Source organism: Poeciliopsis prolifica, unplaced genomic scaffold, assembly GCF_027474105.1.
Source record: "Poeciliopsis prolifica strain line A6 unplaced genomic scaffold, Auburn_PproV2 SCAFFOLD102, whole genome shotgun sequence".
Taxonomy (NCBI): domain Eukaryota; kingdom Metazoa; phylum Chordata; class Actinopteri; order Cyprinodontiformes; family Poeciliidae; genus Poeciliopsis; species Poeciliopsis prolifica.
Window position 1 is genome coordinate 621,474 of NW_026562477.1, and position 25,352 is coordinate 646,825.

The following is a 25,352-nucleotide window of genomic DNA, read 5'->3' on the forward strand; positions in this document are numbered from 1 at the left end:
TTACTGGCCTTGAAATGGCTATACGCGCTTTTATCATCTCGACAATTGATCACTGCAGGTAGCAGCTTATCCATTTTACAACTGATTTTAAAATTTTACCAATTTTCAGCTCTCCTAATGCTTCAACCCATACCTATAAGGAAATGAAGTACACAAATGGGCTTTGAAGTACATCCCTGAGGTTCTTTTCAAATATGAAAACTGGATCCAGTACAGAACAGATCTCTTAGTTACGACAATCAAAACTATTGATCCTCTAGATCCATGTTCAGTCACTGACCTGGGCGCCAAGATTCAGTTACGATTTTAATACGATTTTAATTAATAGACTTAGTTACCTTGTGACATTTTATTTTAGATTTATAGTTATTTATTTCTTCTGTTTGTTTTATATTGTGTCTTTAGGTTGTGTAGTTGACTGTTTGGTAAAAGGGACACATAAATCAATAAATGTTGTAATCATATTGAGATCGCTGTTTTGAGAAAATCGTTTCATATGTTAAAGTTCTTGTCATCAAACATGTAATGACTCATGTTTTCATGTCATGTTCATGCTCTCATTCTGCAGCTCGTTTTCATTCAGCTCACCTTGCCTGATTTACCCGCCGCCTTCGCCGCGGCTCTCTGCTCTTTAAGCTCCTCTCAGTCTCTGCCTCCGCGCCAGATTATCAAAAGCCAGTGTAAGTACCGCTGGTTTTCCAGCGTTCTTCCCTTGATGTTGTTTGTCTTCCTGTGTCTGATCATGTTCACATCTCTGGATTCATCCTCTCCATGATGGATTACTCTCAGCCATCTGATAGCTGGGCTTTGACCACCAATTTACGCTTTTATCAAGCTACATGATACATTTCAACACATCTCCACCTTTGGCCAAAGAGATTCGTATTCATTTCCAGAACAGAGATCAACCTTTCCAATATCTATGCTTGTTTGACTCCGTTTCCATTCAGTTATGGTCGGGAGTTTCAGACCTTCACAATTGACTGATTAGTTACATGGACAGGTGTGAAAAGATGTTCACCTTTATGTACTTCACCTGTCAGTGGTTTTAATAACATGAGCTATTTTATGTTACTAAACACGCTACCGGATGCAAAGCAGCCAATCCAGGAGCACCGTTTATTTCCCTTGCTGCTGATTGGCTGCACCCCCCAACAGTAGAAATAAGGAAGACCCAGGATGTTAGCCTCTGTGCTGGTGCTAAGACTGTCTCTGCTGTACATATTAAAGGATGTTACGTATATTTGGTATTTAAACTATTAAAATAGTTAATTATAATCATTTTTAGCTGTTTTGATCCCTGTAGATGAAACAGACATTACACAGCTTAAATACGGTTGTTTACCTCTATTTATTTTTCAGTCTGGGTTTCATGTCATCATATTCATAACCAGCAGTCTGGTTGTGTTTTCACTTTTGCTTCAACTATTTTCTATTGCTGTACTGTTTGACTAAAGGATCAAATCTTTGTTGCAATAAACTGCACTGCAGCAGAATCCTGCTTTATTAATCTTATAATAAATGTTACTTTGAGTAAATAATTTGTTTGAAAGCCTTAAGTGAATGTTGCATAAATAACCAGCAGGCCGTATCAGCACATCTTAATAAATTAGAATAATGTAGAAATGTTTATTTCAGTAACTCAACACATTGTAGATTAATTACACTCTGACTGAAGTTTTTTTTTCTTATGATTTTCTGCTTCCAGTCGAACAAAAAGACACTTGAGGTTAGAAAATTATAATAAATTAAACACATTTTCATCATAAAAAATAAGATTAATAGACAATATAAATACCTGATTACAAGTTCTTCTCAAAACAGTTTTATTCTAAAAAATGAGATGTACTTGTATTTTGATAAAAGGTTTCTGAGTTTATAAAAACTGTGTGGTTTGTTTATTTCTACATTGAAACAGAGAAAAGGGAAAATTAAGTTTCATAGTTTGAAATCTTTTCACTTTTTCACCCAAATCTCAGCAGTTTTAAAGTCACCAAACAAGGCTAGACAGCTACGCGAGGTGAAGATCAATGCTTACTGGGTCAGAAATGCCTGAGGTGTTGACTGAACTGTGTTTGTCCAGGAGTTGGCCCTGCAGCGACTGGCGACCTGTCCTGAGCTTCTCTGCCATTTAGTCTAAAGCATGACAAGACGGGCTGCAGCCTCGCAGCTCAACAAGAGGAAACAGGCACAGAAAAGAAATGCTTGGATGGATCGCCTGCGGCAATTAGTCTGTTACTTCCAGGCCTATTCAACCATTGGATTATGGGTTGCTCTAACCCAAAACACTGCAGCAGGCACTCCAGACTGAGACTGGGCACAAACACTGTTGTCACACTTCACTGTTGCAAACTGTGAAGCTGTCTTTGCCATGTTGGCCTCATTTAAAGCCATTTCAGTCACTTCATACTGAGTAGAGTTTTCTCTAACCCCTCGAGGAAGGTGTTAAAGGTGACCTGTTAGGTTAGGAAAGGTCTATCGGCTAAACAAAACATGTTCATTTAATTTTTTGCACAAACTCATTCTTAAATAATGATTTTAAGAATGATTCAGTTTTGTCTGTTTTGTCTGTTTTGAGTTCCTTTCAGAGTGAGCTGTTTTAGGGCCTCTGACACTTTAAATCCAAAAAGGTGCTACTAGCCACGCCCCCAACTCAACCTTTACACTCTGTGAAAATGACTGCAAACAGATACACGTTTATATAACTGTACATTAAAAAGCAGAAGTAGAGCCACCCGCACAACCAACAAGAACGCAGCCATTGTACAAGGCATGCAGCAGTAAAACCAGCTGATCAAACATGCTGGAGCTCTGTTTGGGTTGCTAGGTGACAGGTTGGGCTACGCTGGGGTTTCCGGGTAACGGTTGGCTAGCGTTGCCAGGTGAGAGGCAATACCTGATGATTAGTGATGTTACGTTCCAGAGGTTATTTGAAACGGTTCATTGTCAGACACAAACAAAAAAAAAACAACTTATTGCCAAAAAACGACTGGGTGTTTTTTTAAGTGCTTTAAGTGATTTTAGAAGCAGAAATGGTAAAACAAAAACATTCAGAATATGAAGTTTGCAAAATACATCTCACCCAAAGAAAAAAGTGATACACAAAGTGATAAATTATTTCATATCCATTCTTCAAACTTCTTTCAGGCATCTATTAGATTTAGAACAGTGGTTCTTAATCTTTGTTGAGGTACCAAATCCACCAGCTTCATATGCGCATTCACTGAACCCTTCTTTAGTGATAAATAACATATGATTTTTTTTTCCAAATTCAAGACAGGTATATGCTTGTTTTACTGGTACACAAAATGAGTCACGCATGAACATCACCTTGTTCAAAGAACAAAACCAACACAGTGCAAGAACAACAAATTACGGTGTTACTTTATTCTGGCCCCCAAATATATTTTGGCCCCATAAAAGAAATTCAGGCCCCAAAAATATATTTTTTTCTATGTTACTCATCAAAAATACATTTGGATTTTTTAAAGAATTACAATTTTTTAATATTTTTTTTTTTTATATGTGAAATGTAATTGTTTTTTGTCATTTTGAATCCACAAAATACTTTTTTACTTTTCCTCATCTCCATGCAGCTTCAAGAAGTGTTCCCTTAGTGTTGCTGGTGTGAGACTAGAGTTGCTCAACTTGGCGTTGCATATCATGCAGATGGGACGCTGACTACCACCCCGTTCCCTGATAAACCTGAATCCATATTCGTCCGACCACTTTCTGTTTTTGCTCGACATGTTTAGTATGGATTAAAATATTGAGAAAGAAACCAAATGACATACAACTACGACAGCCGTTGATTACTGCGCGAACTAAATTTCCCACAGCACTGACTGGCCAAGCAATGTCATGTGATCCTCTGCAGCAGGTGATGGCCAAGCAGGGCGCGTCATCACTGAGTTTACACAAGTGGGACTCTCTGAACTGGTTGAAACAGGTTTCTCCAAGAACAGGAAGGTCCATCTCACCCATTTTCCAGCTTACAATAGAGACACAAACAACTTATTCATGAGATAACCATTTGCAAAACTCTGACAAAGAATTTGGTTTTGTTTGGTTTTATGTGAGGTCAGGCTTGGCTAACAGACCTGAACTGAATTCCTCTCTGCAATGAACAGGTGAAGATCTGTGGTATTCTGGAGTCTTCTCTAAAAGACGTTCCTACTGAAGACTCCCACATGCTCAGCTGTATTTCATGTTTACTCAATAAGGGCTCAATGTGGACGCAGACACACAAAGTTACTAATAAAGCTTTGCTGCTCCGTCACTGGATGAGTGAAAAATTAAAAAGATGTCTCTCTGCCAGCATAAAAGATGAAAAACAAACAAAATGCATAGCAACACACTAATGAAAATGCTGTAATAACATAAGTAACGAATAAAGCCTGAGGACACAGTTTTAATATGGACTGATACCAGGAGCAACGCATATCTCAACGAAGAGGCTCGTAATGTTCAAGCTGTCAAAGAGTTTATCTCTGGAAAATACACTCTGAGCTAGACCCACTCACAGTCATGCTCAGAGGTGGCTTTGTGCATGCATACACGCAGGCACACACACACAAACACCGACGCACACACCCACACCCACACACTCACGCACACACACACCCACACACTCACGCACACACGTGCATGCACGCATACACACAAACCCTTCCATGTTTTCACCCAAGGCAACCACTGCATTATCTTCTCTAATGTAAAATCCACTGAAGCATAATTGAAAACAACTTTAGAGAATTGCCACGTCGAGATAGGAGGATACTGAAGTTGCAGGTGTTTCTGCAAGAGAGCAAGAGGTTGCCAACATGCGAGAACGGGGGGCAATGAAGTGAAGGGGGGGACAATAAAAATAGCACTGTATATGACTGAACACTGTACACTAAAAACTAAAATCGTCTTCCTTTTAATGTATTAAAAAATGCTGTGTGTGGCCAAGCGTGCGTGTGTGTTTTTGAACGTCTGCGTGTTTATGTGCAATTGTGAAAGAAAAATAAAGTAAGCGATGTGCGAAACAAACACTGCAGCCTGCACTAAAATCCAAACTGCTGCTGATACAGAACAATCAGACGATCCTGCAGCATGAAACAAAAATCAGTTCACAGAACAAACAGGAGCTGGAGAGGAAGAAAAACATCTAGCCACATTGCAAACAGACTTCTAGGTTTTATGATTGACCGACACAAAGGTAGAGAATATTTTTTTAAGTGCAAGGAAAATGACGCATGGTTTAAATTGTGCACACAAAATAAAAATCTGAAGATTCACCCATGCATTTATCACCCCTCAGTCATAATTTTGTCTTTTGGGGAATCTCTGCACATCTACAGACCCAGACACTGACCCATTGCTTTCAAAGTAGCTCAAGCTCAGTCAGATGAAATGAAAAGAGTCTTGAGTTTTCTAGTCCTCCAAAGACGCTCAGTGGAATTTAAGTTTGGACTTTGACTACACAGTTTATATACTTTGGATCAACATTATTAGACGACTTTTTAGACTCCAGTTCTTCCAACCCAGAAATGGAATTAGACCAGAGGATTCTTATCTACAGGAGTTCCTAGTTGTCATACTTTAGATCAACATTAGATTATTTTTCTTCTTTGCGCTTTACTTTGGTTTATTTTGTTTTCACTTTCTCTTAATTCCTGTAAATCACTTTGTATTGCCTTGTTGCTGAAAATGTGCTGTATAAATTAAATTACCTTTAACTTTAGGCTATTCTAACAAATAAATTTGCTTTGCTCTAAACCAGGGGTGCCCAATCCTCCAGATCTTCCATCCTGCAACATTTAGATGCTTCTCCAGCACATCCTCTGTAGCTCTGGTTGTGTTTAGGGTTGTTGTCCTGCTGGAAGGAAAACTTCCACCTGCGTCTCTGGTTATCTGCAGCCTTCAGCAGGTTTTCCACAACTTCCTTCGTCAACTTTGTAGAGCTTTTCTGTCCCTAGTTGAGAAAAACCTCCCCACAGGATGATACTGCCACTACCTTCATGTTTCACTCTGAGAATGGTGTTCTTTCTGTTTAGGTTCCTGCTACATGTTTCATTTACATGTAGACCAAAAGTGTCAGTATTTGGTCTCATCTGAGCAGAGCACCTCCTTCCATCATGGTTTGTACCAAACAGTGAAAGTGACGTCTCTTGGCTTTTCTTCTGAGACACACTCTTTCATCTAAAAGAAAAATTAAATGTCGTCATCATAAATAAAAACCAAGAATAATTGTCCTTCCACTTCATTAATCATGAATCAGTGCACTCTGGCAAAATACAGCAAAGTTTACTGTTGACAAAATGTGAGCAGGATCAAGAGGCAGGAATCTTTTGAGAAGCTTTGCATCTTTGCATGATTGATGAATGCAGCGTTGAGGGAAGATACCTTAAAGGAGCATGCAGACTGAGGCAGAAGTGCTGACATTCAAAGATCGCTCTTAGCAACAACATTTGTTGTGTCTCAATCTCCTTCTGCGTCTCCACTCAGCCTCCAACGTGGGCAGCAAATATCTGTTCCCCCTCTCACCATGCTGCAGAATGCATTCTCTGAAATGAATCTTTAACTAAAGTATAAAACTTTCAAAATTCCTCCCAGATGTGTTGACTTTTTCATGAGGAGCAGTCGGGCCTTTTAGGTTACACAGGACAGATCTGCTGTTGACATCCAGCTTGTTTCGACGTCTAAACTCACCACTGATGTTTTCGTTTTTCGTTGGGGTTTTTCTGTCGCTGAGGTGAACCAACAACAGAGCATCAAACATGTACAGTATGGGGTTTACGTCTCGGTGAAACGGCAGGATTCAGAGGAAGAAATCAGTTTTCATCAGAGTGTGAACAACATCCCGACTTCTGTTCATTATTCATAAGGGGGATTGCAGGAACCAGCAGTTCAATGGCAAGATAATAACAGAGTATTGTTGGATGGAGTCGGCTTCTATAGGTGCAGATCTGCGCTTCGACTTCGTCTCCAGAGTGTTGTGAGTGATGATAACTGACAAGTCAGGGTCAGAGAGATGGGAACGTCCAAGTGCTGAAAAAAGACACTTTGGTGACAATGTCTCTGAAGGTGGAAGATGAAAAATGTCCTCACTTCCTTCAAATTAGAAAAAAAAAGAAAAAAGTGCAACTTAACCTGCAGCTGTTTCACTGCAGCTTTGTCACAATATTTTCAAAAAAAATGATTATACCGAACCAAGAACATTTTCCCAGCAGTCTTTACGTCATCTTGCTCCTTTTCTAAACTGATGTCAGATAACGACATGATTCTGTTGGATCAAGGAATCGTTTTGATTGGTTCTGGGAACAGAACAGAGAGTGCCACCCACAGTATGTGATGGGACTCAAATTACATTTTTAATTAAGTTACTGAAAAAAATTAATCACGTTTTAATTGAAAACTATATTGATAAACATTTTCAATTCAAAAATCCCTTTTGCTGCTAAATCCTTGAATAAAGACAAAGGCTGAAGAATAAATGTGGTGTGTGGAGCAGTCTGTGCTGCTGCTACATGTTTAGCATTGAGATGTTACATTGGATTAAACAGCTTCACAATTTGCACACAGTAGTTGTTTCCCTTTTACCTCATGAGCTCATTTTCTGAAATAAAACTGGATCCTCAATGTGTCAAATCTACTGGCTTTGTTGTCCAGCCAGGTCACTTATGCATCACATTTATGAACATATCAGAAACGCATAAGAACAAAGCTTCAAGCCTTACAAAACAATTAACTGTTAAAAATGTTAACGAGTTAAAATCTATGTAATGAAAAAAAATGAAGGATAAGGCATTAAGTCCCAGCCCTACCCAGGATACTTGATCAATACTTAAAGTTAGCATCACTCTCGCAGTCTCACCATGATGTTGAATTAAATTCAGAATTAGTTCTGTTAATTTTTTTGATATAATTGCTTCTCTTTTCCAACAAGAAAACAGAATCTAAACAAAAACATGTTCTCATGTGGCCTTCTCTTTTCTATCCACTTAGAATAATTTTCAACACTGCAAAGAAGCCCTAAAAACAGAGTAGATTATGTACGGTTTTTTCCCCTTTGTTTACTTGTTATTAATTTACTGTGTAAAATTTGTCCCACCTATATTTATAACTACACAAGACAGGCACAGACCTGAAAACAGTGACAATGCCTGAGAGTTTGTAATTACAGAGGAAAGGATTTAAATATGCTGAGGGACTCAGAATAAATGACCTCAGTAATGACAGCCAAGATGATTTATGTAGTGACTCCCTGCAAAAGTGAGCTAAATAATTCACACAAAATTAGTTTTCACTACGTTTATTCTGGGTGCTTTCAGTGTGCTGCACTTAAAAATTAATGGATGAAATGATTTCAAATTCAAGTTTAAAATACTTTATTAATCCCAGAAGGAGATTAAATGTTGTAAATATGATACAATTTTCTTCAAATAGTTGTTTTAGATGCTGATGGTTGTGGATCCCTTGATCCCTGACCAAGGATCTCCTGTAGCAGTCTGTCTTACAACAGCTCTGAAGACGCCTCTGTTTAGCTGTTTCTCTTCTAGTTACTACCAAAAACGTTTTAGTTTTTTCTGATGTGGACAGCACTCCTGCATCTCTGAGGGTTTGAGAAGACAAAGCAGGTTCACACCAAAAACCAGAAACAGTCAAGCGTGGCAGATGGCCATTCACACTGAGCCAGGTTCTGGTTCTGGTTCTGGTTGAGCTGCACATTTCTTCTTGTTAAAGGGGAGTTTTCCTCTCTTGTTGCTACATGCATGCTCAGTGAGAGTGATTGCTGCAAAGTCATTGACCCAAAGCCAGCAATGGTCTACTGATGCCATGTGCTCGACCAGGAGGAGTGAATCAATCAGTCTCGATTGATTCAATATGATGGGATTCTTAGACAGAAACCTTTATGCCAGTTTGAATAATTAACTGACCTGGATGTAGTTTGATAACTAGGATCAATCCAAATAGTATCTATGATTGGACTGAACTGCCTTTTCTAATGCCTTACAGCATGTGTTGTGAATCGGCACTATGTAAATAAACTGAATTAAATTGCTCCATTTCATGTGTAATTCCTTCACGCTCAGGATGCTAATTATATTTTTTTCCCAGTGGGATGGGCTTTTGCTGCCCTCTCTTCATAGACATTTCAGTGGATGCCACGCTAAAGCGCAAAAAGAGTGAAAATAGAAAAAAGAATGGTCAGAAAAACGTGGATCATTTGCAACAGATTATATTAATATAATATGAAAGTTACATGTTTTCCTATATTTTGCTGCTGCTTGGCTGAATATATGAAAAATGCCTGAAATAATAAAGTTGATCAGGAAAAATAATGAGTTTGACTTCAGTGCCCAGCTGAGATAATTAGTTAATAGATATCTTTATGTTTCGTGAAGTGTGCTGAGGAATGTACTGAAGCATGAACTTTGTGTATTTGCTTTTTCACCCCTGACCAAGTAAACCTGTTTGGATTACGGTACATATTTGTGCTGTGAACAAGGTCGAATGGAGTTAATTAAAACATTGAAGCTGCTTGCAGTAAAACCAAAACAATCGTATAAAAGAGGCGGTAAAGCTCAGAGGAGCATAAAGATCAAGTCTTTATGTTCTGGTTCGTCTCTCGACATGTTGATCTTCCGGCTTTAACAAACCTGTCAGCACTTCATGCAGATTTATTGGAACTGATGTCTTCCATTTTCATCAGATATGAAATGTAGCTGTATCGCCTTTTTTTTCTTACTTTTGAAAAGTTCTGGTGTGCAGAAGGCTGGCGAGGTATGGAGGAAAATACCAAGTCCAATTGCAAAAGGTCGCAGACATCAGGTGGGTCCTCTCTGAGAAAACCGGGCCCTTATTATAAGCACTGACCTGTGAAATATCACATCGGCTGTGAGCATGCTCAGCAAAATGATGCAATTTGAGAGGATGTCATTGTTCACCCCGTGGTGACCCGATCTTAGCACAGCAGGAGAGGAGTCTGTCTGCAGCTGGGATACACACACTTACATAAACACACACACACAACACAGCTACCAACTTCCCCAATCTATTTCTCTAACAGTCCCCTGAGCTTTGGGGACGGAATCTCGAAACAAAAAGCTCTGAGTTTTACTCACTCTTCAAACATTTGCTGCTGTTAAAAGTATCAACCCGAAGCTTTAAAAATCACAAACAGAAAACAACTGAACATGTTTTACTAACTCTTACCCTGTATAACCCTCATTACTTGTATTGTTTTTCTGTTCCAGAACCAACTCACCTAAAACCAGAGTGAAAAGACCAACAGGTCAAATGAATCATTTACCATTTTAACAAGCCAGATTCCTTACATTCTCAAGCACTGTTGGCAGTAAGAAAATCCAGGTTTTATCACAGAACTGTCATGTTTTAAAGACTCTCTTTTATCTGTTGCACTGAAGCTCTGATTGGCAGAAACAAAACTAGTCAGTAGTATAGTAGTAAAATGTAGGCTTGTCTTTATGCTGCCTGTAGAGAGCTAGACTGGAGCACTATGGGGAAGAACTAGGCCTGCATGATCTGAGTTTGTTGCACGTGCAAATATGTAATTCATAAGTTTCTAGAAAAATGTCATGCTTTCCTTGAACATGATATTGATTTCACTTCAGTCCAGCAGAGCACCTTTGTGATGTCATGGGACATGAGAGTCAAATCATGAATGCACAGCCGACAAATCGTTATGTCAGTGTGAACCAAACCGCTTAGGAATGTTTCTGAACACATTGTTCAGTCTGTGTCACAAAGATTTCAGGCAGTTCTGAAGGCAAAATGTTCCAATTCAGTACTGGGAGCATCTACCTAATAATGTGGTCGTAAATGTGTCAATAAAATTGTCCTATAAAAATAAAAAAATAAAACCTTTAGGACAAAAATTAAATTTGTCCTATAGGTGTTTTGATTTTGTGCAGACGGAATAAGATCTGCACTAAAATGTTATTATTTTATTTTTTTTACGGTTTTAATTTGGGATGTGTTCCTGATTTAGTGTACATTTGACCCAAATCCAGTTTGTTTTTCCCATCCATTTTTGATTTCCGTTTGTTCAACTTTCCCTCAAGCACAAGAAAACATAAACCTCAGTTCACCCACAAACTTTCCACATCAGTTGTTCCGTAACACAAGAAGGGGAAAAAAACTCAGTAAACATAACATAAAGCAAAGAAAACAACTGCCGCATCGACTTGTTTTGCATAAAGAAGAAGTATTGGATGTGTCAAAATGCAGCAGTGGAGGAGGGGGGGATACATCTTGACTTTGTTGTTGGCATTAATTTGCACTGCATCTGAATACCTGCAAATGAGTTTTGGACTTGTCATCTTTAATAAATGTTTTCCTCACGCAGAGACAATACTCTAGAGGCCAGATGAGAGAGGCTGAACAACTTTGAAGACAAACTGTTTTGCAGAGCTGATTTATAGTCGGCACTGACTGGCTCGTCTGCTTCTCCAACGTTTCAACAGTGTGAATACTTTGAAAATTATGCAGGGCCTGACTGATCAGCTTTCATTGTTTAAGGTCAGGATGTTCATTAAATCCGACAGATCGACTGGTAAATACTTTGAGGTGTTGCCACAGCATTGACCTTTGCGAGAAGGCAGCATTGGACGTGCCATTTGGGATGTATTCCTGTTGAAGTGATAAACATTCAACTCAAACGTTCCTCTTCAGACTCTATCGCAGCTGTGATCTCCGTTAGAAACCTCATTCCTCAATCCGATTCTTTTTCTTTCAATAAAACTGACTCGAGCTTATGAAAAAAAATATTACTGAGGTTTTTACAAGTCTCTTCAGACACTGCCAAGTCCAGCCTGGACGGACAGCTGCTCCCCACTCACTGTAGGTTTGTGGCCGAGTGACAGTGCTGGGAGGGCTGCCAATAATAATGATCTTCAACAGCAGTGATGGTCCCTCCTCTCACACTATGGATTAGTCTCTTCACCTGATTGCATCTTCCTCAAAGAGTTCAGCTGTCATAGTGAGTTTAAATCTGACAGCATTGCACAACATGGTAAGACTTCAGTTTGTTTACCTTCCTGCAGTTAAACAGAACGTAGATGATCCGTTAATTCTGCTGATTTATTATGGTGAACTTCAGTCAGGGTGTGACGATGCTAAAAATTCAAACTCCATATCAAGAAATATGCTCAACACCATATTCGATAACTGGGCAGCAGTTTTTAAAGGAACACGGTTCTTTGTTAAGACCAAAGAATATTTGAATATTAATGTTGGTCAGTAATTATACCTGGTTGTGATGAGTTCATCAAGATCCGAGTAGCGTAAAGGAACCATTTATTGTTAAATGAGCACAAGTTTCCAGGATGATGGACATTAAACACATAGATATGCCAAAGTAGTTCATTTTTACTCAAAACTATGAGACCTCCTGGACTGATGTTGACCAGCTTCTGTTTACCAGCATGACAAATAGATGCTAAAATGCATTAGGAGACAAATGACTGCATGAAGCCTGGCGACACTGAATCCCAATGAATGTCATGTTCCGGTTAATCCAACGTTGCTCTGAAAGAATCTATCCCAGCTCCATCCCATTGACATTGTGGTGGGTTTTAATTCTCCCGCAGGCTACATTATGTTCCCTCTCCACCATCTGTGGTGGTTATGATGGGGGACATGCCTGTGTTGAGACTATGCAATAGGGACTACAAGGTTCATCAAAGTGGAGAGACTTCAGCTGCTGCACAAAATATGGAATCTTTTGTACTAAAAAGGTTTTGCAGTTTCGTCATGAGAAAAAAGGAAAAACAGATGCAAGTCAAGCTTTGAAAGGATATATTTCATATTCCCGTCATGTATGCAGTCATTTTAGAAATGCAGACAGAAGAGTGTTCTGATGAAACAGCCATATAGTTATCCAGAATATTTTAGAATATTTTGTCGGCAGCAGAACAGTCCGTCTTCTGTCTGTGTCTCAGACTAAAAAGAAACTCTGCCGACTTTGTAGCTCCTCAAACACTAAAACAAAAATCTGTTTTTGCCTGAGGATCATAACTGTTGCACAGACGGTATTTAAATGTCAAAAATAGCCAGGGGTTACTTTGGAAACACGTTTCTTTGTGAAGGCAGTCCAACAAACTGGGCATAGAACGAAAATTTTAGAGGTGAAATTGTTTCTACACCTTAAAAAGCTGCCATTAAAAACATCTCAGAGACAAAAAAAAAACGCATTGAAAGCAAATTGTTTTTTGCTCTTAAAATGGCAAACCTTATCTGAGATTGATATAATTGTCCTTGAGTTTGTTTTATTTTATTTTTACTCCCGTGTGGCAAATCTCTTCATAATGTCCCTCTTTTGTGCAGTTTAAAATAATTTTTAAAATACTCCCCTCCGGCATTTTCATTTCTATCAGCTTACACTGATTGTTATGGTGCTTCACAGTAACATTTCTCTCCGTTTGAGGCATCCCAACATAAAGGTTATGATCACACATCACAAGGCTTGACCTCATTCTAATAAAGTGATGAAAATATATTAATTCTATGATTCTCGTGGTAAAACAATAGCACGAATCGATTTCTGTCTTCTTAGGGTTTTTGCTCTACATTTCTCACGGCCATGCCAACGCTGTCATGTGTTCACAGGCTTCCCAAAGAGAAACAAGCAAATTACTGTTTGTGTTACACAATACAGATCTGAAAATGGGTTAGATGCAGTTTCTATTCATCAGGGATGTGTTATCCCTCCTTCTGATCGTCTGTTTTTCCTCTTTTACAAGCACTCTCTTTGTTTCACAAACTGCGTGTGTTTGTGTTTATTCAGGGGGGGAGTACACGAGTACATCAGATGATATCCCAGAACAAGCACATGGAAAACAGCTCCCTACACCCGAGTGCACCACCTGGAGGCGGTTGACACCAGAACACGGTTTTTCCACATTGGACTGGGAAGGTGAGAACAGAATCGCAGCTGAAAATGAATGAGCAAAGAGAAGATATGGATATTTGGCTTAGATTAGGATTAAAGTCCTGTAACTCTGAGCACATCCAGAGGATAGTTTTGCAATCCTTTGTTTAAAATCTGTTGCTTATGGAAGAAGACAGTATTCACACAAGTAAAAAGAAGTACTCACCTCCAGAGAGTGCTCTCAGTGACGCTGCCGATGTGAAAGTCATAGAGTTTGGTAAGAATAAGGATGACCTGCAGAGAAAAGAAATTTCTGCATTAAAATGACATTTTTGAAGAGTTTAAATCAATCGACCCAGTGCTCTGCATGTTGAGATGTTTCCCTGCTGATCTGAATGAACAGGTGGCTTCTGCAGCATTGCCAACATGCTGAGGAGGTAAAGTAACCATTTGAAGGAGGTGTGCTGCAGCAGACACATCTAAAGCATGCAGGAGCAAGACCTGAGAACCACTGGTCTGAACAATGTTACCTCAGATTTTTAAGAGGAATCATAAAGCAAAACAGACACATTTCAAAGAGAATCAACCTGCTTTTGATACAAAGCCACACAGATTATCAGATTGTCCAGCAGAAATAAATGCAGTCTGTTGTAGAGTGAGAGTTCAACCCTTTGGCAACATCTTTCACACTTCGCAGTCTAATTCTCAGTCCTCACTTCTCCATCAGATCTCATTGACTGCTACTTGCCAACAGTCAACAACAGTGTTTTTAATACAACATAGAATTTTCACCCTCAAGCGATCACTGACAGCATAGGAAGCATACATCACCACCTTCTCTGCAGAAGGTCAATCTGAGTCTCATCTCCAAACATATAAGGTGAAACAAAGCAGAATAAAAAGATATGATTTGTTTTCATGGTGATCATAGCCTCTTGTATTACAGAGCCCTCCAGAAACATGGGGACATGAAAATACATCCTAATTTGGCTATTTCTGAGTTATTATCACGGATAATAAGTCATCTGACAGTTATGATTGTGTCTCTGTTGTGCTGGTTGTCTGAATGGTTTAAAGGGCTGTTTTCATGTTGAGTTCCATCTCAACCTTAACAGACATAAATGTACAGTGAATAAATCGACTTTCAATCAGTTTTTTGCATCAAAGACTTAATAATAATAATAAACAGGTTTTATAATTATAAAACACAATGGGGATATTATATAAAACTAATGGTGGTAGAGGGCCGCACTGGGTTAACTCGGGAAATATTATTATTAAGTCTTTGGTGCAAAACAATGATTGAAAATCGAATTTTTTACTGCATGTTTATGTCTGTTCAGGCTGAGACGGAAACTGAAAACAGCTCAGACTACAAACACAACAGAGACACAATTAAAACTGTCAGATGACTAATTCCCCCGCAAATATAAATCAGAAATAGTTCAAATAGTTTGGATGTATTTTTATTTCTTTCCTACTTAGGGAAAGTTTCTGTTTACATCAAAGGTCTGTGGAGCCTTTCTGTCCTACAGACAAAGATATAACATGTCAGATATTTCACAAGGAGATATTAGCATACATACAAAGTACGGTGGTCATTGTAAGAAGGGCTTGCAGAATTCAATCATGCCCAATAACTGATCAGTAGATGACTGAGAGGGAACACAAAAGAAAAACAAATCCCTATTTGTTTTTGTTTTTCTACTCAATATATTACTAAAACCATATAACCATCTTCAAAAACGTGTTGCTATTTTATAGTTCAGTGTACTTCACTGATTTATCTATAAGGGAAATGAAGCCAAAAAAAGGTCCAATTTATTATGAGGTGTCAAAATAATCTGAACTGAATTACACAGGTTGACATTTAGAACTGCTCATTGCTGCATTTTATCTTTAGTTAAAGTAAGATAATGAAGTCAATGAGGTGTTGATGTATCTAAGGAAACAGAACCAGTGACAGGAGACAATGACTGTATCGCTGCAGGTCATATCATTATGTAATATCTGAATTGGCTGAACTGAAAATGGCATTTTTGAACAAAACAAATGAGCATTTATTTAGTTGAAATACATTAATAGAACAAAGAGACAAAGTCTAAAACGGTCTAAAATCAGACTTAGAGTGGATGAGAACCGGCTGTATCACACAATTTCATTTTGGTCCAAATCAAGATCATAAATGTCCTCATGGGGCCAGTTGTGGAAGAATCTATCAAATAGAAATAGCTGTTAATTGATCAGAATTGACTGGATTACATTTGTACTTTTTTTCACATTGATTTCATTTGGTCCAATACAAATAAACCAGTTTGATTTAACTGGTATTTAAGCACACAACTGTTATCCTAAAGTTAAATTTATGTTTCTCTCTAGAGTCTAGAGCAGTGGTGCCCAGACTCGGTCCTGAAGGGCCGGTTGCATCCTGCATGTTTTAGACTCTCCCTAGTTCAACACACCTGGATCAGATGATGGCTCGTTAGAAGGCCTATGAAGAGCATTGACTTGCTGAAAAGGTTGTTACTACCATTAGGGACAGAACTAAAACATGCAAGATGCCGGCCCTCCAGGACCCACTTTGGGCACCCCTGATCTAGATCTGGGCCTGGATTTGGCTCCTGGGCTTTGAGTTTGGCACCTGTGACCTAAAAAAAGATCTGTTGATAGCACTGAAAGTCTAAATCACTTTTGTAGGCTGAAATTAAGTTTGCCTCTGGAAGCACAGGGCCAGGTCACTGTGATAGAGAATCAGACACAGCCATCGTCAGCACCGCCCGGATCTCAGCCCACATGCATAAAGAAACAACAGGACAAAAATGATTATTCTTCCACCTGCCATATTTAGTGGTGTTCAATTTTACAGCGTTAGTGGAATAAAACAGATGCAAAATACACAAACGAGTAAAAAAGCCTTTATAGAAATGCAGTAAATTAAAAAATATGAATTTTAGTGGGGGGTTTTTTACCCAAAAATATTCTACTCAATAAAGTAAAGTGCAAATTCTGAAATGGGTCCATTTCTATAGGTGTCGGCATTGTTTCGTCCAGATGTCTTCAAAACTAAAATCAGCAAAGTCTGGGTTTATGGGTAAAACAAAAACAAAGCACAGAAGAAAAGTATTATTCTGCACTCAAAATGTCTTGTAATCAGCAGAAAACTGGATTTTTATGTTTGGCAGTAGATCAAATTAACTGTTAAGAAATGTAAAGCAGTTTATCTGAGTATTACGTACTGGAAACCAATTCCTGCAGCATTCACTGACAGCGCCATAACAATAATGCCCTCATAACCATAAACATAATGCTGCAGTCAATTCCTTAAACAAAGACACTGCTAGGGGCTGTTTCTGTCTTAATGACTTCAAACAGTTGTTGAACTGGACAGTTTAGAGGAAAATATTTCAAGCCAATAAAAAACTATTTAAATTTAATGACTTCATAATTTTATAGGTGCTATTTTATGATGGGAACGTAACTTTTGCTGACTCACGTATATAATCTGTTGATTCTGGCCACAGTTTTCTATGAAACATTAAAAGTTTTACATGTTTTAATGATGCCCATGCAGCAGCAGCACATTACAGAACTACCTTTCAACAGAAACTGAAGGGTTTTTTTTGCCTTTTTTAAGGAAACATTTCTTTTTAAACCGCTGTCAGGATATGCAAAGCTGTGCTAAATTATTCACATCACTAAACCTTTTCACATCTTCTCACTATAAAAGCCAATTTATTCAGTATTTTACTGATACCTTATACCAGTAAAATACCAGTAACATTCTTTTACTGGTATTCTTGGTCTTTTCTTGGTCTAGAAGAAGAAAGTTTTAAACTGTGCTTACATGGAAAAGGTAAATCTAGAAATAGTGGCCAGCATTTGTTTTTAACCCTGGTATAAATATTTTCCGTGGCTTTCAGGGCTACATGTAGTGCAAGGGTTCCTCCTCTGTTAGTTCAATTTTAGTTTAATCTGACTAGAGCACCTCAGTCTCTTCTTTTTATGGGTTTTGTTTAACAATGGCATTTTCTTTGAGATGCTTAAAAGTTTTTATACTGTACCATTAAATTATAACAGGCCCCCGATTCGGACACAAAAACAATTTGTCAACATGTCTGAAACACCTGGACAAACGCTGAAACATGGACATACTATGTGTGGCATTATATATTTATATTTTCTTCCTAATGGCAGAATTTGAGATGCAGCAGTGAGCAAGTTTTTGTAGAGCTTGACACAGTTAATTGTCTTTTATTGCAGTTTTTCCCTCAAAAAAGCAGCATAATTGCTGCCGACAACAAAATACATTCTAGTGAATCAAATTTTGTTCCAACAGCAGTTAGTAAAACACTACAAGGTGCAGAGTGATAAATTAGCATGTTGGGATGCTGTGTTGTGCATAATTAATTATGTGTATCCCGTCCAGTGTTGAAACTTTTTGGGTCTTTTTTCTCTGCCATCCTCGCCCCTGTGGAAAAGTCTCATCCAACAGACTGCTCACAGCTTTGGACTTTTAAAGAGAGAGATAGTCAGCAGGCGGGGTGCTGTCCTCAGAGCAAATCACAAGACATGAAGGTTGAGAGGATCAGCGGTCAGCTGTGATCCTCCACTCCAAAGTGCAAGATCACAACTCTGCTCTACAGGGCTGGAAGGGAGATGGGAGGGGATAAAATCAACTGCTACGAAAAACGACTTCAACCATCTGGTAACTTCAGTTTTTATTCACCTCAATATTTAGTCAAATAAAAGAAAACTTTTAGGTTAAAAGTTTTATTTTTGCTTTTGAAAATTACAGTTATGATTCAGATTTTGAAGCAAAGTTTTGAGCTGTGGTTACCACAACAGTTCTCAACACTTTACATGTAAAAGAGCATCTAAAGCAGAGTGACTCTAGCGTTGATTGAACAATACTTGCAAGGGTTGTTGTGAGGTTTGTGAAATTGGAGTTGAGGAAACCTCAAGCGGCGTACACTCAAAAAATCTGCAGCCATATTTTATACACAAGTCAGCATGTATAAAAATGAACTTTGCATCAAAGTTTGCGTAACTATACGCACTTTTTCCTCTGGCGTGAAAATATGCGGCAGCCACACAAATGTTTTCTACTTTGCAACCTGGAATTTTGCAAAGTAGAGGTTGCAAACCAGTACGGACCACACATTGATAATGGATGGACGTTTTCAGCAACATGTCGCAGTAGAACAACTTGTAATGTTCTGACTTGTCACCGAGATTTTGCAGTACTGCATGTTGGTCATCGATGTAAAGGAAGAAATGCAATTCTAATGGATGTAACTGTTCGCTACATTAAAACTTATTTGTCAAATGTGTTTCCATTTAATCTGCCAAACATTTCCTGACGTTTGGCAGATTAACGTCGAGAAAACAAAAGCCACATCACGCAAGAAAACGTTTTAGCAAAATTGATCATGTTTTTCGACTCTGTTGTTTCTATCAAACTTTTCTAAAGAGCATTTTTCTTTTTTTAAATCCAGATGGAAACATTGTTACAGATTTCCACGAACAACATGGTGCAGGTCAGTTCTTCATGTGACTAATAATAAAAACGTTTTGTGAAAGCGACATTGGAGAATTCAATCTTCTTTCCCCTCTATGAACTATACCTTTAAGACTTTATGAAATTCAAACAACCAAGTTCTGTCATTTTTATATATTTTGTTTCACAAATTATATTAGATTAAGTTTGTGTCTGAACAGCTGGACCTTTTGTTTTAATTTTTCTTTTTCTTTGAAACAGTTTTCTGCCTTTTAAATAAAGCTTTAGTCTTTTAGCTAAGATGGCAGTGAATACTCCAAATCCTGTGACAGACTGCAGTAATCATGCTAAACGCGACCAAAATAAAACTCCAGAGCCACCGGTGCCTTGGCATCCTTCGCCTCACACCCCGGTAATGTTCGGTGGCTCACAGAATACCAGGACATTTCCATCAACTGCTAAGTCTCAGGTCTTTGCCCTCTGAACCAGAACCCTGGGCAATACTTGTGGATGAGGATGGACCACATGCCAGCAGATTCGTTAATGAGAGCATGAACATATGGTTCATACCAAGAAAGTCTGCAATGCCAGAGAAAGGCCAATGAAAAGGGACTATTACCATGTGGCTGCAGAAAATTCTAAAAATTGCAACTTTATGTTCAGTTGTACTTTGATTCAAGCCCGCTCTTTGTTCTCTGCAGTGAAATTGTTTATGTGGTCATGTAACCCCCTCCTTCCTTGGATTTGTGCTGTCAGATATGTGCTGCTGCTTCTGCTTGGAGGTGAAACACAGACATGCGTCTTCTCATCCCCTTATAATTAGACGCCACGCAGAAACAAAATGACTCTTCAAAGAAAAGTTGGATCTTTTTGTCCAATGGATTCCAGGGGAATCCATGGAATTCCCCTGGATTCCATGAATTTTGTGCAGTTTTCTTATAAAAATATAAGAAAACTGCCTTCCATCCTTCCTTTCTTTCTTTCTTTCTTTCTTTTTTTTATTCTTTCTTTCTTCCTTTCTTCTTTCCTTCCTTCCTTCCTTTGTTCCTTCCTTCCTTACTTCAGCCCTGCTTTGCAACAGTTTTTCTACTCCTCTGGGATTTAGGGTCATGACTGAAGCATTTATTTGACCTTTTGAGTTGCAATCAGATCCTCCTGGTTGTAAAAGCTATACCCTGTTGCCACGGTTAAATCTGGTACAGAAGGACAAACCTCCAGCAACACCAGACCAGGCATCTGTATCTGTATATGAATCCTAACTTGACTTGCAGTCATTGAGTCAAAATGCCAGACTGCACTCAGCCTGGTTGCCGAGACAATTAACTAGGGAAACATATTACAACCATGACTAAATGTTCCATCTACTACATGACCAAGTCAAAGTGCCACATGCAATTTTTGAAATTGTTTCATGTCATCACAAATTAATCAGTCTTAATGACATTTTTTGAAAGGAAAAAAAAAAGACCTGCTCATCTCTTTGTGAGGCAAAAGTTTAATTAGAACGATGACCTGAAGAGGTGTTCCTGCTGAAGTCAGGTATTAACACAGCAGCGCAGAAAGGCTGTTAAATTAAACCAAGCCAAATCAAAAGTGGCAGTGCATTCATGCTGAATGAGAGCTCAGTGAATACACTGCTGAAGAACACTGTTTAGGTGTCTATATTAATATATATAGAAGTTGGAAATAGAGAATACAATCATTAACAAAGCATTTAAATACGCACTCACAGAAACTTAATGGTTTTCTGTGATGAAGACAGCAGAAGAGGGTTTGAGTGTCTGACTTTCAACATTGCAAGGTTGTTGGTGTCAAAATGATCAAAAAATGAGAAAATATTTTAGTGAGTGGTAGTTGTGCAGATAAAAGCAGCTTGCTCACATCAGAGCAAGCTGATGTGAAAACCTGGGCATCATCATCAATCAATAAAATCCCCATGGGCCGAACCTGGAAATTGGACATTATGCCGCTAACATTTAGCTTTCGTCAACAACTCAGAGGTGGCAACGCAAATAATGTCCCGGCCGGAAAACAGTGCTAAATAATAAAACATAAATTAACGAAGCTTCGCAGCAGGTAAATTTTCCTCGAGGAATTTTAAAAATCGAGGTACTCAAATCATTTGAGGAATAGTTTCAGTCCTAATCTTGTATTGGAGCTTCAATGGTTTTAACACAAGCAAAAATCTTTTTTTGCTTATTTTTTTTAATCGGCAAATGTCAGTGCAGTCAAGTACTAACAATAAAACAACTGCCTGAAAAGAAGCTTTTAGTTGTCTGCAAACATCAAGACAGTCAACAGGAAAATGACAGCTAGAACTGATCGTTATCTGGAAGTGATTAAGCCTCCCCACCTCCCTGTAGCATGTCAACCGAGGAGCAATTACTTTATCAAATGGTGAGAGCTATTTATGTGAAACATTGTCAACTGGCAGCAAAAGACACCCGCTGACAGCAAGACAATCTGAGAAACAATCTATGGGTTTTGCTGTTTGGCCTAGCTCAATAGAAAATAAAGGCTTTTGTTGACCTGTTGGTAAGTGGATAAAAAGATAACTACACAAATTTTAAAATGAAGAATTCAAATGACAGAAAAACTATTAAATTCAGGGCAAAACTCATGTTTCTTGCCTTGATTGCACAGCCAGCTGAAACAACACACCACAGTACTTCATCTACCTCTTCAGGATGCCTTCAGACCTTCTCTTGTCTGCTACACTATATGTTTTAGAATATCCAGAAACTCTGTGGGTATTGAACCTGAAATATTAAAACCCATATAGAGAAAACTCGTCTGTGTGCACCATGTTAATACCTCACTCTCTGCTCCACGCTGTGCAGTGAAGGGTAATATGTCGGGCATTTGCATCAACGGAGCACGAACAGCATCCAGATGCATTATTATGTACATATAAATACACACTACAAAGACAAAAGAAACTCAGCCAGCCTTGGGACATGAGTGCTTCTTATCTAGCATCACGTAGTCACAGCTACAGGAGACGAAAAAGGCCAAGGTTTCAGTCCAACATCAGCTCTCTGAATGTTTCACTCTCAACAAGCACAGATTAAACACATGCAAAGTCAAGAATGAAGGTCAATTAAAAATAAAGTAGGATATGATTTTTAAGAGCTGAGTCAAGGAGGGGTTTACTGTACTCTGCCCTCCTCCGGACATCTTCTCTCTTCATGCCCCGCTCCTCCATCACTTTGGGTTATCTCCCTCTCTGTATGCCTCCTCTTATTTACTCCAGCCTTCATCTACATGTCTTTCCCTTGTTCCTCTGAGTTTTCTTCCCCACCTGCCACATTGTTTTTTTTCCTCTTAGCAAACCCCCTTTATCTTTGTCTAACAGGGCTTGTCCCCACCCCACGCACACTCACTTCAGTTTTACACAGTCTCCTTGCACATTCTCCTTATCTCTATTCTTTGTAGTTTCCCATATTCTCCTTGTAATGTGCCCTGTCTGTTGCTCCCTACCTTCACTCTCTCTTCCCCCTCCAGCTACCTCTCTCCTTCCCTGAATCCTGTCATCAATAACTGGTTTGCCTTTTAGTTTCTTCTGTTGTCACACAAATGCACCAGACAATGGCTTTTGTTGTGTACTGAATCGAATATCTGAAATTGCATGTGCTTCATAGAAAGACCTTTTATAATGAAATCATCAATAGTATATTCTCAAAAATAACTGCTTTAACTGAAGGAAACAAAAAATAAGGTTCCACTCGTTCTATTTGGAGGAAGCAGAGGCTAAACTGGATCTGCTGACTCTTCTAGCATGATACCTCTAAATTCAGGATTTAGTGACCGTAGAGACAAACACATTCAGGTTTAATTTTAATCAACATTTTTGGATTTGTTGCATTGATTAAGTCAAATTAATATTTAGATAGATAAATTGCTCAGGAAACAACTAATTTATTTGACACATTTACAGAAAGAACATTGAAACTCCATGTGAGATTCAAACCCAGGACCTTCTTGATGCGAGGCACCAACTGTTGGTATCCTTAGAAGAACTGGAGGATCAAATGGCCACTACAAGATGAAAAAAAGGTCAGATGATAAACCAATCATGTGGCATTGCATGGGAGGAGCGAGATTGTAAACCTTATCTATGATATCTAACCTTTTGAGTAGAGATAAACCTGCCGTTTATTCTCCTAGCAGCCCAGAAAAACTTTTATGTGCAGTTTTTCACCTGGGCACGCTGTATCCTACCCTCAGCTTCAAAGACTTCAGAGAGAAAGCTTACCATAACAACTGCTGTCTGAAGAGCAGTAGAAAATGCTCAGAGAGATCCAGCCATCCTGGATCCAAAGTTTGCAAAAGTCCATAAGAAGCCTGCTGCTATCTTCTTCAGAAAGGATTTATAATTTGAGGAAAAAACACTGGAGGAAGCAGAGTGTGGCGGCTAAACCACACTCTTTAGTGTGGAAGATGCGAGAATGCATTAAAGAACCCGCTACAACAGCTAACGGAAACAAAGTTTGTTCTTCTTCCCATCCTGTCTTCAGCTGCCTGTATTCAATACCTGATACTGAGATGGAGGAAGTGACCTCTGCTGACCCACAGCACCAAGTGTTTGGTTGATTCATCCAGTAAATAAGTAAATCAAATGGAAGGAAATGTTACGAATATTCTAGAATATCTATAAAGAAAATACTTCATTGGAGAATGCTTGAGAGGCCTCATTAAGATACCTAATTGGGATAAAATGAATATCAACAGATTTAAAGGAAATCTACATTGTGCAGAGCAAATGCAAGGACTTCAAAGCCTTTGGTTACTTTGAGAGCAGCTCAATGATTGAATTAATAATTCTCTCTTACATCAAGACGCTGTAGGTATCTAATTGGAGGCACAAACACTCCCATTTTCTTCCTCATGGAACATCTGCCTCTAAGGTCAGCTCCTGATGAAGTCAAGCGAAACAAACCCAAATCTGGCTGGGCGTAACGTCTCCACTGAAGGGTTAGGCCTTATCACAGTGCAAGCCAGGGTGCAGAGAAAACAAAGGATCTTTGACTTTTCTCCACTAAAACACAGAGTAGCAACAACAAACAGAAAAAGGGAAGAGTTAGAATTTTATTGGCACACAGATATAGTCTCAGCAGACATCAAAGCAAAGCTATAAAGGCATCCCACCATCTCACTGTGGCAAAGAATGTGCAACTATAAGAATATATCTTTGACTTGAAAAAGCTCCTTCCTTCTACAGGATCAGTTTCTATTTCATTTTTATTATATATCTTATCATTAAATGCACTGGAGAGTTCATTTAGTGGGAGCCCACAGTGACAATGTGGAATATGTTCAAACAATCTCTATTTCTCGGAGGGAGCTATTTTTATAGAATGTGCAGCTCTGCGTGTTCACTAATTAGATAACAGAGCTGTGTACGTTGGCGGGAAATGATGCCTCGCGCTGAAAAATGGAAGCGCAGGACGAACTCGGTGTGGGACAAAAAAGATGTCCAACATCTGGGTATATGTGCAAAACAGCTTAATAACATCTAACAGTAAATCCTCTTTGCTACAAAACAGGCCAATCACTCAAGGTCAGAATTTCCAGACAGATGACTGAGATAAAACAGCAAAACTATGGTACAAAAAGATGCTGGTGAGAGGAAAGTCTAGGGGATAATAAGTTCCCTCATGGACTTATTATCCCACAATTCTGGATAGACAGAAGACAACGGTTGGATGGTCATATTTTCACGAGCCCTATATCATTTCATCTTGTGAGGCAAATGTATTAATACACTATATAAAATCTTACATTTTCTAGCCACACAACTCGTCACACAGTAGCTCTCTGCAGCTCTCTGCAGCTCATCCAAGAAGTCCCAAAATGTTCCAAAATGGATCTATTGCAACTCCAATGAGTTCTGGTCTCTCTTATGGTAACTGGCCTGTACTTGCCCAGTTCTTTATCTAGTCCAGAGAACCCCAAAGTATTTATACCACAGTCAGT

General features: G+C 38.8%; 1 protein-coding gene across 3 annotated transcripts in view; it reads right to left on the reverse strand.

The window, feature by feature from the left end:
* Positions 1-25,352, reverse strand: part of sorcs3a (sortilin related VPS10 domain containing receptor 3a) — a 189,612-nt gene that overhangs the window by 98,632 nt on the left and 65,628 nt on the right. For all 3 annotated transcript variants that reach the window (XM_055023515.1, XM_055023514.1, XM_055023516.1), the window contains exon 2: positions 14,106-14,173. In XM_055023515.1, the coding sequence (XP_054879490.1) occupies positions 14,106-14,173 (68 nt within the window). The remainder of the gene's footprint in view (positions 1-14,105; positions 14,174-25,352) is intronic.